At 40.1% G+C, this 14,626-nt stretch overlaps 1 protein-coding gene across 2 annotated transcripts in view; it reads left to right on the top strand.

The window, feature by feature from the left end:
• Glut4EF (Glucose transporter 4 enhancer factor) overlaps positions 1 to 14,626 on the top strand; it is a 152,247-nt gene that overhangs the window by 72,298 nt on the left and 65,323 nt on the right. For both annotated transcript variants that reach the window (XM_030383971.2, XM_030383970.2), the window contains exon 2: positions 9,691 to 9,869. In XM_030383971.2, coding sequence (XP_030239831.1) covers positions 9,691 to 9,869 — 179 coding nt within the window. The remainder of the gene's footprint in view (positions 1 to 9,690; positions 9,870 to 14,626) is intronic.

Here is a 14,626-nt window from a genome sequence, read left to right as displayed (position 1 = left end):
CAAACAAAAAGTAGCTAAAATCAAAATTGGCTATTTTTTTTGTCTAGTTAAATTGTAGCCATAGGCATATTGCTCAAATTAAATTAACTATCAATTGCATAACTGGAAAAGTCAAAAAGCTGAACAAAAAAAAATCAAAGTCAACACCTCGAGCATTTTCATTTTGGCCATTTGCATTTGCAGCGCTTCTCACGCCCAGAGACCAAAAGTCAACTTTCCAAAAACAAAGGCAAGATGATGTGGCGGGAAAAATGCCAGAAAAAAAAGACAGAAAAAGATATTAAAATCTAAAGCTGAATCTGTAAGCACTACGCACGTAACACAAATAACGGTTAATTTTGTTGGTATTCCGCTTAGCCGGCGCAGCAGCAGCGCAGCCACAGCGCCGGCATAAACATAACTGTAATTGCCGGCAGCATAATTGCGTCGTAATTGCAGCCGAGTGAGCAAAGAGAAGAGGCGAACAGCCGAAAATGAAAGTGCAGCAAATAGACAAAAACAAAATTGAGAAATATAGAAAAAGAGACGCAGCTAAGACTCACGCTCAGAAGCCAGGGCGTTAGAGAGAGATGGCAACGGAGATGAAGCGCGGCGCAGCCATTACAATTAAGCAGGGCTCAACAATTGCAGGGGTGGGAGGAGGTAGATTAGACGCGTTACAATTTCGTTCAAAGGCGAATCGAATTTGTCGACAAATTTAGAAAGGCAGACAGAGGCGCCCCTAAGGCCACAATGAGGGCTAAACAATGAAATTGATTTCAGTTGTCGCTGTGTGTGTGTGTGTGTGTGTGTGTGTGTTTCTTGCGCGCGTGCTGTCCGAAAATCTGGAAAGCCGCAAACGCCAACAAGAGCAAATGCAGACGCCGCTACGAGTGAAAGTAAAAAAGCAAAACAAGACAACAACAACAACAACAGTGGCTACAGTAGCCACAGCTATAGTAAAAAATTCGTTAAAGAAATAAAAAGTCGACTACTTGGCTTTCATGGGTATTATGAAACGGCAGTCAGTCAACCGGCTTTGGGGGCGTGTGGAGCATTCCCACTCCGATTGGCAAGTCATGCAAGCGCTGCGCGCCGGCGCCCACAATAGCTGATAGACGCGGCGGGGCAGAGGATGGTGCAAAAACAAAAAATAGACAAAAAAAACTTTCAACAGGCGCCAACGGCATTGACTACAAATCCAAAGTTGGCTGCGTCGCTGTTCGCACATTGGCCGCAGATTGAACGAGTGTCGAGGCTTACATAGGTATACGCATTCACAGTTAGCTGTCAAGTGGCTCGAGTGGGTCAAGTGGCAAACAAGGTGAGAAGCGATACCATACAGCTTATAAAGATTAGGAAGACGAAAAAAACAACCACAAAAAAAAAAAAAAGAAAACGTAGATAAAAACGAAACTGAAAACAGACAACTAAAAACTGAAGATCATTTGACACTGGAACTTGCCTTGAAATGTTCAAGTGCTTGAATTTGTTATGGGAACTTCTGGTATTCGGTTTGCTTTTCTGGTTGCCTTCAATTAACAATTGTTCAACTAAAGACAGGGAAGCTAATATGAAATGACCGTGACTTATGGCATATGTTCAAGTTAGAGTAGCTGTAATGCGGACTGTCCATATGTGGGTCTCTGGGTCTATGGGCGTATCTCTTTATTGAAGTCTATTTTCATATTCTATTACATGAGTGAACTTCATATCATAATAGAGGATATTTGTGCAATCGTGATTCATATATGACTTTATTTGAATAATATATGAATTATGAAACGTAAATATTATCTCACTTTCTGCCTCTCTGCCTCTCTCTCTCTCTCTTTCGGGATTGTTAATGTGCCCAAAAACCTATGAAAATCGCATAGAAAGGCAATAGCTATCCGTTTCTCATACTCTGGCACTCAATCGCTAAATTCCTGCATTACATAAGCACAGCCGAGAGAGTTTATCATTGAAATGCATTCGATTTTGCATCAACTTTCCATTAGCAGCACCACGAACCACCATCCACCAGCATCCACCACCCACTAAGAGCCACAAATCGGCACTCGGATTTGTCAATGCGATGCAAGTGCCATAAAAGTTGCATCATCCAGCTCGCATAAGCAAACCATTTTATCGAACCACTCGAGTTGGGGCCCGATTGTGGATTGCGGACAGCGGACAACGGACAGCGGACAGCGGATAGCGGACAGCGGATAGCGGATTGGGGCAACCAGCTGGATATTGCGAAAGTCGAGTTAATCGCGGCGCAGAGTGTGCGAAACATGTGCTGCACATGTCGAATCGAATGATCGAACGATCGGCCCGGCCATCGATCGCCACTCAGAGACCACTTGCAGCAGCTGCCCCACGTTGCGACGCCTCTGTTTGATGACCCACAATACGCTTCAGCGGCAGCGTGAAATGAAAAATGAAAAATGGAAAACCGTTTTGCTTTAATGGCTTTTTCAGACTTCATTAGGCGCTAAAATGCCAGCGTTCTAGGCATCTAGGCATTGTGATCGACCACGCCCCCGCCACCAACCCTCCACCCCTCTGCCTACGCCCTTGAAATATTTCGCATTAGACTGCAAATGGGTTAAGTGGTTATTCACATCAAGAATACCAAAATTCCATTGCCAGAATGAATCACAAGACAAAGAGTGATTCACACTCCGATCGCCACCTTCCTCTCTTCACTCCTCACCCCTCACTCTACACTCTCTACCCTAACAGCCACATACCATCCTCAGCATAGAACGTGAACAACTTTGGAACTGATTGCAAGGTATAAACGACTCATAGACTCGTAGATCTTAGCATGCACGACTGCACATATACTCTGTAAAATATAGAGAGGTATCTTGCAATGCTTAGACTTAGCAGAGGTTCATATGAAGAAAAAACTGGGAATCTCTTTGATCTCTATACCGTTCATTTAGAATTTCAATTTATAATATTCTTAGTATATTTCAGCTTAGGCAAAAGCATATAGATATGTTCTTACTGACTGAAACATATTTCAAAACAAATTTTGTGAAGAAATATTATTAGTACACCTTATGAGTAGATTAGATCTGAGAGCTTACAAATAGCCTAACTCACTTGATTGAATGTCTAGATATAATATATATACAACTTAACTTGATATGTTTTTGATTATTGTATAATCAGCTTTATAAGAAGATTATTTCATAAAATCGTTTGTTATATCTATAATAGTCTATAGAAACGTATATAGAACTCAAAACCCATTTCTACTATTCCTGATAATGTGCAGATCATTACAAATGCATATACCCGCTTGCCCAGTCGAGCTGTTAGGCATTTCGGAAAACGGTAAATATTATGTAAAAACATGATTATAATGGAGAGCAAACAATCAACAAAAACAACAGCAAACTGGAACAACAGCAACAGCCGAACTTTCAGTTTTCAGTTTTCGTGTTTTTACCCAATGCTCATTCAGGAAGTGAAACGAGCATATTAGTTTTGAGTGTCTAGAATATATGGAATTGTCTTTGTTGAGATTGAGATTTGAATTGTCTACGTAGAGTTATTTAAGAGTGAGATCATTCAGCTTGATCCCAAGTGTGACCCAATTAGGACTCTCGATATTCACTGCTTTTATACCCTGAGCGAGTAGTCTGCAGTTGGTTACACCCCAGCCAGCATTTCATGTAGTTTTGTACTTTTGAAAACGCGTCAAATGACGCCTAAAATTTATTATCTACAAAAGTCGCGACGTTGCAAAGTTCAATTTGTGTTTAGCTCGTGGCTGAGTCAGGCATAATTTTATGGAAATAATATATGTTTGCATGTATATCTATTGTGCGGATATCGGATATATACCTCGCCCCATTATCGTGACAGTTTTGCATGAGCCATATATCACAAAATTGGCAGCGAACGCGTGTCAGAATGCAAGGCTTTAAGCGGCTTTAATGTTGTGGCGGTTATAAAGAGATCTATGTACCCATATATACATATATACTATGTATATATATACTATGTATGTATGTGTGTAGTTAGACATTTTCTTTTTGTCAGTCAGCACAATGGAGTTGCAGTTGATCCATAGACAATTAACCCAAATTGCGGTGCCAAGCAGCACGTGGGCAACATTTTGGGGCGCCCCGTTCGTGAATTTGCCACGTCGCGTATTCTTGCAACAGCACTGCAACTGCAACAGAGACAACAACAGCGGCTACAAAAAGTGATCGTTGCATAAGCCATAGGCAAACGTCATCTGGCAGCTGCCTCTCTTGGCCATTTGAAAGGCATCGAGTTGCGAATGGGCCGCCATTTGGGCTAGGCGCAGCAAATTAGGCAAACTTGCTCTAAGTAGCCAAGGCAGGCAGCCGGAAAATGGAAAATGGTAAACGAAACAAGAAGCATTATTATGGACAATATGCATACATAAATATGGTCAGCGAGATGGCTTTGCATAGATAGACAACTAATTGGTAAGGGCTCCAAAAACTCATGAGAAACTCTGAAATAATAGACAGAGACTGAGCCAAAGGCATATCTCGAAAAACTATTTACACGTTAATCACATAAGAACTACGTCGTCAAGTACGTTTCACTTAGCATATAGGAAATAGACAAAAACTTCAACTTATCGCCAGGGGGGAAATACAAATAGATTTCTAAAGATCAAACACACATGAAACAAAAGAAGAATGGAGTTGACTGATATCATAATAAGACAAGTATTATATATATGATATTACTTTAAAATGGTAATACCATTATATTATTATGTCTATATTATTTATCTACAATTCGCTTTGGCATTTCTCAATCGTTTCGATCCAATTGGCCTTAATCTGTTGCATTTGTTAGCCATATTCAGCAATTGTGAGTCGAGGCTCGGTTCGCTGTTTGCAGCTGGCTAAAACGCAAGTGGGATGCAATCAATATGCAAACGGTTGTCCCCTAAAAAAGAAACAAAAGCGAAAAGCGAAAACGAAACAAAATATTTTACGATCGCACTCATACATAATCATAAATATCTCATTTGGGATGCAGATCGTGTATTCGGCACACGTTTAGCGCATTTCAAGAAGGCTTCGCGTTAAGCTCGGAATCGACACGCGTCTTCCACATTATCATCATCAGGCTGATGATCACGATGGCGATGATGATCGAGTTGATGATGTAGAGTGTGTCAAGTGACAAATATTGCGCAGGCGCCAATGCAATTTATCGCCTTGAGTGAATTATTTTTAATATCATGGAGGAACCATAAATATATAATGAATATAAATAATAATTCAATCAAAATGATATATGTGTGTATTTTATTTTTTATATATTTTTTTTCTTTATTTATAAATTAATAATTTTATTTTTTTTTTATTTTTTATTTTATTTTATTTTATTTTTTTTTTGAAATCTTAAGTTATCCACTCTTATCCTATTAAAAATCATACACATAATATATAGCTATTTATATGCTCAAAAATATTGATGGCTTACAGCAATTGACCGCCTGGCATTGCCCCATTGTCCGCAAATGTTTCTTTGTGGTTAAGAGCCCTTATCGCTTATCGCCTCGCGTTGGCCTTATCGGGCGGCACACATGGCCAGCGATATTCCCAGACCGAAATTCGCTTATTTATTTACATACATACTGGGCGTGTGCGTTCGTGTTCCATGCGGTTTTGGCCGTCGCAACTTTCCATGCGACATACATAGAGCATAAGTCGTGTGAGAATCGAGACGTTAGGACCCCGATAAGCGTTATCTCCGGCCGCAAATGTTGCCCATTATCATCGGGCAGTCGACGCAGTAGCAGCAGCAGCAACATATCAGCATATGTGCATATACGTATATCTATAGACTTATGTACTTCAATACATATGCAAAGTACACCCAACGCCCTATTCAAAATTTGAGTGTTTTCCTTTGTCTATCATATTCGAAAAAAAAAAAAAACATTGTCAAATTGTCAACAACAACAAGAACAGCAATCATAATAATGGCAAATATAGTTTTGAGGCTTTCAAGTTTACAATTTCAGTGGAAAGATGATATGAGGTCAACATAACAGCATTTGCATTTGATTTGAAGCCCAAATATTAATTTGTGGGCAGTCAATGAAAACAAAAAGGCAAACTGGGCCGCTGATAAGCCAAAGATTAGTCAATTATTTATATTTGGCATACACATAGAAATAATCAACAAAGGATTGTATGCACACATCTACATATTCAAAAGCGAGTAAAGTACAGTACTCTCTCGCACTCACTCGCTCTCTCTCTCTTCAATAATAGACCGAACTAAAGCAAAGATCATTTGATCACATGTCCGTCGAGTGAAACATCAGTGGGCCCACTGGGCCATCAGCTGGCATTAAATGTGTCATAAACACTGCATAAATATGTTGGCATTAAGACGTAAAGCACAAAGAGGGAAACCGAAATCCCCACGTTCAGAGTAAAAATCCCAGCATGAGCTCAGAGTCGAGCCGTAACCAAAGAGGAAGTGGGCTGGACGGGCGGGGGGTGGCGTTAGTGTTTCGTCATCATCAACGAAACGCGAAGTGAGCGTCCGCATTCGCGTCGGCTTGATCATCATGATCACCATGATCACGATGATGATCTTCGTTATTGTCAGCGGCCGGCGCGTCATAAACAACAAAAATATTTCTCTTAAGTCAAAGTTAATTGCTCTTAAATCAAAGTGAGCGACGCGATCGGCGAATGCTTCCAGCACACGGCCTTTGTGTGTTCCGCTGTGCTGCGCTGCGGTGAGCTGCGCTGCCTGCCTGCACACGGACAGAGCCTGGCTTTGAGCCGGGCAAACAACAAAGAGCCACAGAACGGGCCGTTAAAGTCAGGCAGCGGACAGACAACAGGTAAACATTATATAAAGTGAGTTGAATGCAGCTACCTGCGGGGCGGTTGCTCAGTGCAAGCGGCAAACAAAAGTCACACACACTCACACATATGCAATATCTATCGTTTTCTTCTATTTGTGCTTACGTAAAAGCTTGAGTGAATTTCATTTTTGCCCATTCGAGTTGCACTCGAAGAGAGCACGCGACGGCGCAGTGAGAGAGTGCGAATTGGTTCAGAGGAACTGGCGTTGGGTCGAGTGCGAGTGCGAGTGCGAGTGCGAGTGCGAGTGCGAGTGCGAGTGCAATGGTTGCCGAGATACACAAACCCAACGATAGATACACGAATACGCCTTCAATGTGGGATACATAAACAAACGGCACCATACAGCGGCTGTCGGCGGCCAAATGCGAAAAGCCAGCACAAAGCATAGAAACAAAAACAAACGTCACAGCGTCGAGAGTAACCAAAGAGAGCAACGCCGAAGAGAGCCGCCGCCGAGTGCAAGCCGAACTCAACGAGCGTCGGCCGAAGCAACGCGAAATACCGAGCCGAAGCACTAGCAGCGGACCCGGCAACGACCAGCGAGCGCCACACAGAATCATTCTTGAATGCGCGCGCGAACCTTTCGCATCAGTCCAAGAGCAAGCAGCAAAAGCAAATCAACAACGAGAACACAGTAAACCCAAGAAATAAAATATACATATACCATAATAACAACAAGAGCAAATAAGAGGGACAACAAAGTCCAAAGCAAAACTCCACTACGGAAGGCCAGCAAAAATTTTCGAAAGCGTGTGAAACTCGAAGTCGAGCGAGTGAAACAAAAGTGCAAGTGAAATTTCTGTGTGTGTGTGTTTTGACCAAGTTCAAAGTGTGAAAGAAGCAGCGGAGAAAATACAAATGAAAATAAAAAGAAGCTAAATTACAAATAAAAGAAGCACACGAAATTAAGAACGAGGCCTAGTAGCCCAAATTCAGCAGGCGAGACATTGGCGAGAGCAAAAAGAAAAAGAAAAATAAAAAAAATAAAATAAAATAACAACCAAATATTTAAATAATTATAAATAAACTCAACGACGACGTCAACGAATTCTTCACTGCCGCAACGCTGCCTGCGTGTGCGTGTGTATAGCTCACTCCCCCCTCTCTCTCTCACTCTGACCCCATCACCCACTCTCTCTCTCTCTATATGCGTGTGTGTGTGTGTGTGTTTCGCCTTGTATCTGTAAGATACGCGCCCCGCTGACGCATTTTGCCCCGTCTGCTGACGTCGCCGGCCGGCGTTTTGTGCCCAATTAACGGAACAGCAAGAACAACAACAACAGCAGCCGAATCGCTCCATTTGGCATTCAAAAAATATTAAATAAAAAAAAAAATAAAAATTAATTGCAATTACAATTAGAGAGAGTGACAAATTTAATACATTTGAATATCTAATCTGTCAGATAGTCAGATACAGGTGCGCGATATATACATACATATGTATCTGTGTTTGTGTGTGTGTTTTTGGCTAAATATTTAATATTTATAGTGCTGGCACTGCAGTTGCAACAGGGGCCAAACGGGCACAAAGCAAAGTTTATAAATAAATACACAAAACATACGAATTAAATAAAATACAATTACGACAAATATTTGAAATAACGTTTAATACAGATGTTTGTCATAATCAACAGCTAAAAACAGCCCAAAGAGAATTGTGTAAAATTTACAATTTCTGAAGGTTGCCGCGACAACAAATCAGCAACAAAAAACAAAAAAAAAAATCATTTATATATATACACACATATATATATACATAGATATAGAAAAGGTGATTACATAAAGATACAAATACTAAATGCAATGTGCAAATGTGAAAGGCGTCAAGCGAAAAGAGAATAGCGAAATATACATACATACATACATATACAGTTATATATGCACATGTATTTAATGAGCGTACAAATTCGCTTTGCTTTTTTTGGGGCGTGCCTGACCCGTTTAGCTGCCCTCGACTCTTGGCCAAATTCTCAAGGTCAAGGCGCATTCCCTCACACAGTGGCCAATAGCCAGGTGAAACGGTTGTATCCAAAACCCAGGCGCTATTGTCAGGGGTGCACGCAATTGGCAACTGGGCACGATTCATGCATATATCCAGCTATATGGAGTTGCCAGATTGTTGTGAATGTGATTCAAGGCAGAACTCTGAAAGCTCTACTACAAAATTTCTCACTTAGCGGTAAATGTGAATGGGGTCGAGTATGTTTGGCAGTTTTGGATATTTAAAACTATAAAACTGTTAAAATTGGTAATTTATTTGCTAAAAATTGGAGGTGCATGCTAAGACCTTAAGATTTTTATGCAGAGACGTAGGACTTTAAAGACTTTTAAGAATTATTTTTTTTTTATTTTTATTTTTTTTTGTAAAAGAAAGATAAGCATAGGAAAATTTGATATACTTAGCAGTAATACCACATAAAATGGGAAATCCATTGTGTATAATAATTAAAAAAAACAGTTTGTTGTTAACTGATCTATCTAACAATTACAATTTCTAAATTTCTCGGAAAATTTTAGATGAAATTGTTAATAGTTAAGTTCTGTTTAGGTTTTGCGTGACAATAGCTGAAATTGTTTCTAGGAATATGTTTGTACATTTCATCGATATTGAGCCACAATAAATTCACATATTTCATTTGCAATTCATATTTAATTGCCATTAAATAATTATAAACTAAAGCAGGCAACAACAGAGAAGACAATTAAAATTTTGATGATGAATGACTCACGATTTGAGGTTTTTTCCACTTTGTTCCAACTACTTGGAAATGCGTCAGCTGTTCAGAGAGTTTTGTAGTAACGAAATGTTGGTATTATCCTTTTGCAGGAACCCATCGAGCTGAAGAAGCGTTTGGAGGAGGTGCGCCTGCTGGAGTCTCGGCGCTCCGCTCGTCTGGCCGATCAGGATCGGGACACGGACTTTGCTCGACTGGCCGACATGGGAGGCGATCGTCGCCGTACCACACACAGTATTGAGGTGCCATTGACGCAGACGCCGCCGAACAAGTGAGTACCCTCTACTAGTACGATAAGTTATCGGGTATGTTGTCCCTCCCTCCGCCCACCCTTGCGCTTTGCATAAAAATGCAACTGTGGCGTTCGTTTCGAGTCTATGCTATATCAATAATTCATAAGCGGCGACAAATTAGCGGAACAGAGCGACAAGTCACGGACAGATACAGTCTGTACTCTGTGTATATGCATACATACATACATCTGTGCATTTCTGTATATATGTATGTATATACTATATAGAATTGTAATTTTGTTATTGTCTTATCTAAGCTCAGCCGGCTAGACACCGCCCGGCTATTTAGCATAGACGCCGTTGCTCGCTGCAATTACACTTATATAAAGTGCCCACTGCCCAATTTGCCCCGCTTGCCCTCTCTCTCTCTATCTCTCTCTCTCTGTCACCGTCTCTAGCTATCTCTCTATTCGCAGTGACTACGTCGTTTCGCCAGCGACGTCGACTGATTGCAAAATAATTCAAATTTTCAATTACTGACCGCTCAGACGCGACGACGACGACGTCCACTTCTACGTCGATGTCGATGTCGATGTCGATGTCTATGTCGTAGTCGTAGTTGTTGTCAAAGTCGAAGTCGAAGACGCGACAATAACACTTGATTACGACGTCAAATAGTCGCGCGATATCTGGTCTGCTTATGGGTGTTATAGTCGCACTATGTCAGTGCCATGCTCTGCTCTAGCCTAGGCTCAGATTCCTCAGTGTAGAGCCAAAGGAGACCAAAGAAACCAGTTCGAGTTCGCCCCAGCCAGACATTAGCATATTCATAGACATCGTAGCGCTGCAGTAATTTAGAACAAGTGAAGCAAGTGTTAAATTAAAAACATATTATTATAATATTTAATATTTGGTTATGAAAGATTATAACTACGATAAATCTAGGAACATTTCTTTATATCTAGGGCATATTATTTAGTATTATGGATTGTATTCATGTAGTAGTTCTGTAGTAGATTTTTATTTGTTATTATATATATAAAGATTTATATAAATTTTATATTTTGAGCATTCAATTGTTTTGCCATCATTCAATATTTTTTATGTGCTGATTGATAGCATTTGAAATTTATGAATTTTGATATGGAATACTTATGGTATGAAATAATTGGAATGTTAAGGAACAACTCTTCATGCATAAAGCCTAAAATAAATGTTGATATGGTTATATTTTTGAGAGAATATTTATTTCTTTTTAGGAAATTTCAAATTCTGTTATTATAAATTACAATAGATTGAAGGATCTTAAGATTGAAAGTATAGAATAATACTATATATAATTAATTCTTCACCTTATATTATTATAAATTTTATCATTATAATCTAATATTCTTTATAAAGTATATATAGAACGAAATTATAATTCGTTAGTCTTGCTATGGATATCAAATTCTTGTCTTGTCTATCGACGTATCTTGCCCCACAATACATTTGTGAATTCATTGAGCAATGGAGAGCATTTGGCATTCGCTGTGCAATTAGTTGTTATTATTTGTCTGATTGTTGTGGCGTATTTCATTTCAATTTCAATTGATAAGCCTCGCGCGAGCCGCCTGGGCAAACTATTAGTCAAGTGTGCAAAAACAACAGAACGAACGCAGCGACAAGTGAAAAAACTGAATAGAGCGTAAACAAAATAAAAATAAAAAAAATAAAAAAAAAATAAGGAAAGCACCAGCGAAAAGGAAAACAAAATGCCGACCACGTTCTCAATTGATAATAAAAGTAATAACAATAATAATAATCAACAAAAAAGAGAAGAGAGGCAAGAGCATTCGCCATGTCATGCTCTCACTGAAACTGGGCTGCGTCTGTGGCTGGAAACTCGGGCAGGGACTCAGGCCACTCAATTGCGTCGTAATCAACAAAACTAAAACTGAAACTAGCGAAAAAAAGAGCAACAAGAAGAAAACTAAACAATAACAGCAACAACAACAACAACAATAGCAACAACAACGCTAATATAAACTGCAATGCGCCAAGAGCAGCAGCCGACAATGTCTGTAATAAAATTCAAATAAAATTCAATTGAGTTCAACGCGAGGCGCTGCGCCAGTTTAATTTAATTACTTACAATGCACGCGTGCGACAGAGACAGCGCTACTCTCAGGCAAAGAGAGTGACTGATTGAGTGTGTGTGTGTGTGTGTGCGAGCGCAAGAGCAAGGGCTTAGCCCTACGCGTCGGGCTGGTGTGCGGCGACATGTGCGAGCGAGATAGCGCGTGTGACTTTTTGTCGGCCGCATTTATCTTACATGCTCTCAACGCACATGCTGCTGCCGTCCAGTTGATGTTGTTATTGTTTCATTGGATTCGAACTCGAATGCGGAAGTGTTTATACGCAAATACCCATACACACACGCACACACACAGAGGCACGCTCTAGTTATGTGGAGGCTATGGATTCTATCTGTTGGTCGCCGCCATTTGTCGTCGTCTTCATGTTTTGATATGCGCAGCGCTGCTCTGCTCCCCCTCTCTGCCTCTCTCTCTCTCTCTCTCTCACTCGTGCGCGCTTATTATAATGTACTCGTGTAATGATAACAAAAAAAAAAAAAACACACACACACACACAGCTGAAAGAAACCCGCTCACCTTGCACAGACACACACACACACACTAATAGAGACGATTGCCACGCGTGTTCCAACACGTAATACGACGTAATATAGCCGCCACGATCATCTCCTCTCTCCCTCACTCCACCCCCTTCAAGTGCTGCTAATCTAAAATGTGATTTTCTCGCTTACGTACGCGTGTTTTATTATTGTTGTTGAATTCTGTTAAGTTGTTATTGTTGGGTTGTTTTCCTTCTCTTCTTCTTCTTCCACTTCTTCCACTTTTGCTCGCCGTTGTTGTTCGTCATTTTTCATATTTTTATTAATTTACATCGCATTGTGTTGTTGCGTCTGAGCAAACAGAGTTTATAAACGAATTCGTTTAGCAATTTTTTCCTCTCCATATGCACACACATACATACATACATGTATATACATATATATTATTATTTCATTTTTTCCGCTGCTACTATTGATAATTGGCTCTGTAAACAAATCAGTTATTAATTAATATTTGCTTTCGATTCACTCATTAGTTGTGGGTGAAATGTGTTGAGCTGCAATGGCTGCAATAAACAAGCGAGACACAGAGTGAGAGAGAGAGAGAGAGAGAGAGATAGAGATAGTGCGAGGGAGAGAGTAGGAGAAGTAACTGTGTGTATTTGATTATCTAGTTAAACTCGCAAAGATAACACTAGAGTCAATCTAGTCAAGTTCATCCATATGCTTTGCTTGTTGCCTGCTCTGGCTTTTGGCCCATCATTGCTTTTGTTTTTGCCTTTTGCTTTTTTCTGATTTGGCTACACCCAGCAATTAGCTAATCGCAGAGCAAATGACGTCGTTGCATTACGTAGCTGTGGAGTCTATTGCCATCTTGGGGGCTTAATAGACTCCTCGACATAGCTGACAGCTCTCTAGTTTCAAGGTTTTGCAGCCCTTCCCTTCCCTTACCTTCCCCTCGCGCTGCAGTTGCAGCTGCAGTTTAGCTGAATGACGTGCCCCAGGGCAACAGACCAAGAACGTGTGGAGCACCACAAAAAAAAAAACAGCATGCATATACATAAATATATATGTGTTTACAAACAAGAACAAATTAAATACAACAAAATAAAAAGTTATAAAAAAAAAAAAAAATTATTAGAGAAAGAATTAAATGCGGAAAAAACTGGTAATAAATATAATAAGCGCGTAATTATCGCGTAAATGTCAATTTAAGCGGCGAACGCGTTGCGTCAGTGCTAATTTTCAACGCTAGAGTGAATAGACCGGCCGGTCTACAGATGCGAGCGGCTGCCCCGCTGCTGGCGTCGCTGCCGCCGTCTCCTGCTGCAGCACTCGGCGTTTGTTGCTTAATGAAAGCGTGTAAGCGCCAATTGGCCAGGCATGTTGTTTGTTGCTGTAATTGCCATGATTAACAATAACAGCAACAACAACAACAGCAACAACAGCAACAACAACAGCGGCTGCTGCTGCTGCTGCCATTGTTATTCTTTATTGCAAAAGCAAACAATATGAGAAAATTGCAGCGCGCGAAGAAAAAATACTATGAAAATAATGCACAAACAAGTTTACCGTTACCAACAACAACAATAACCGCAACGGGGGCAACAATGACGCACCGAATGTTGCATGCAACGCGAGTGACTCGAGCAACTCGAGTGACTTTTCAAATGTAGAACTTTTGGAATCCGGCCGAATACAAAAGGCAACATTAAAAGTCAGCACACACACACACACACACACACACACACAAAATTGGGCGCACGGCCAAAAAGGTTTATAGCCAATTATTATTATTATGATTTTTCGTATAGAAAATTCATTTTCATTTTATATTATTTCTCTTTATTTCCCATTTTCTGCTGTTTAATGCTGCATGAATATCACATTGAGTGGCTTTAAAAATGTTGAAATCATTGAAATGATTCGAAATGCAAAATTGAGCAACTGCATTTCGTTTGCTCAAGTTGAGAAGTTGCACAGCAATTGCATGCAACAGCTTGGAAAGCTCATTAAAGATGCATTTACAAGTGCGGTCCAATAATTGAAAGTGAATGTGTATGTGAAAGCTTTACATTAGCTAAAGCTTTAATGAGTTTTATTAGCTTTAATATAAATTTAAAAGTTCATCGAAAAGCTCTATGTAGAGAGTGTGGTTTATATAGACATGCAGCTGTT

Source organism: Drosophila navojoa, chromosome 2 (genome assembly GCF_054131105.1).
Source record: "Drosophila navojoa isolate 15081-1374.11 chromosome 2, UAZ_NAV_1.0, whole genome shotgun sequence".
NCBI lineage: Eukaryota > Metazoa > Arthropoda > Insecta > Diptera > Drosophilidae > Drosophila > Drosophila navojoa.
This window is presented reverse-complemented; position numbering and strand designations above follow the sequence as displayed.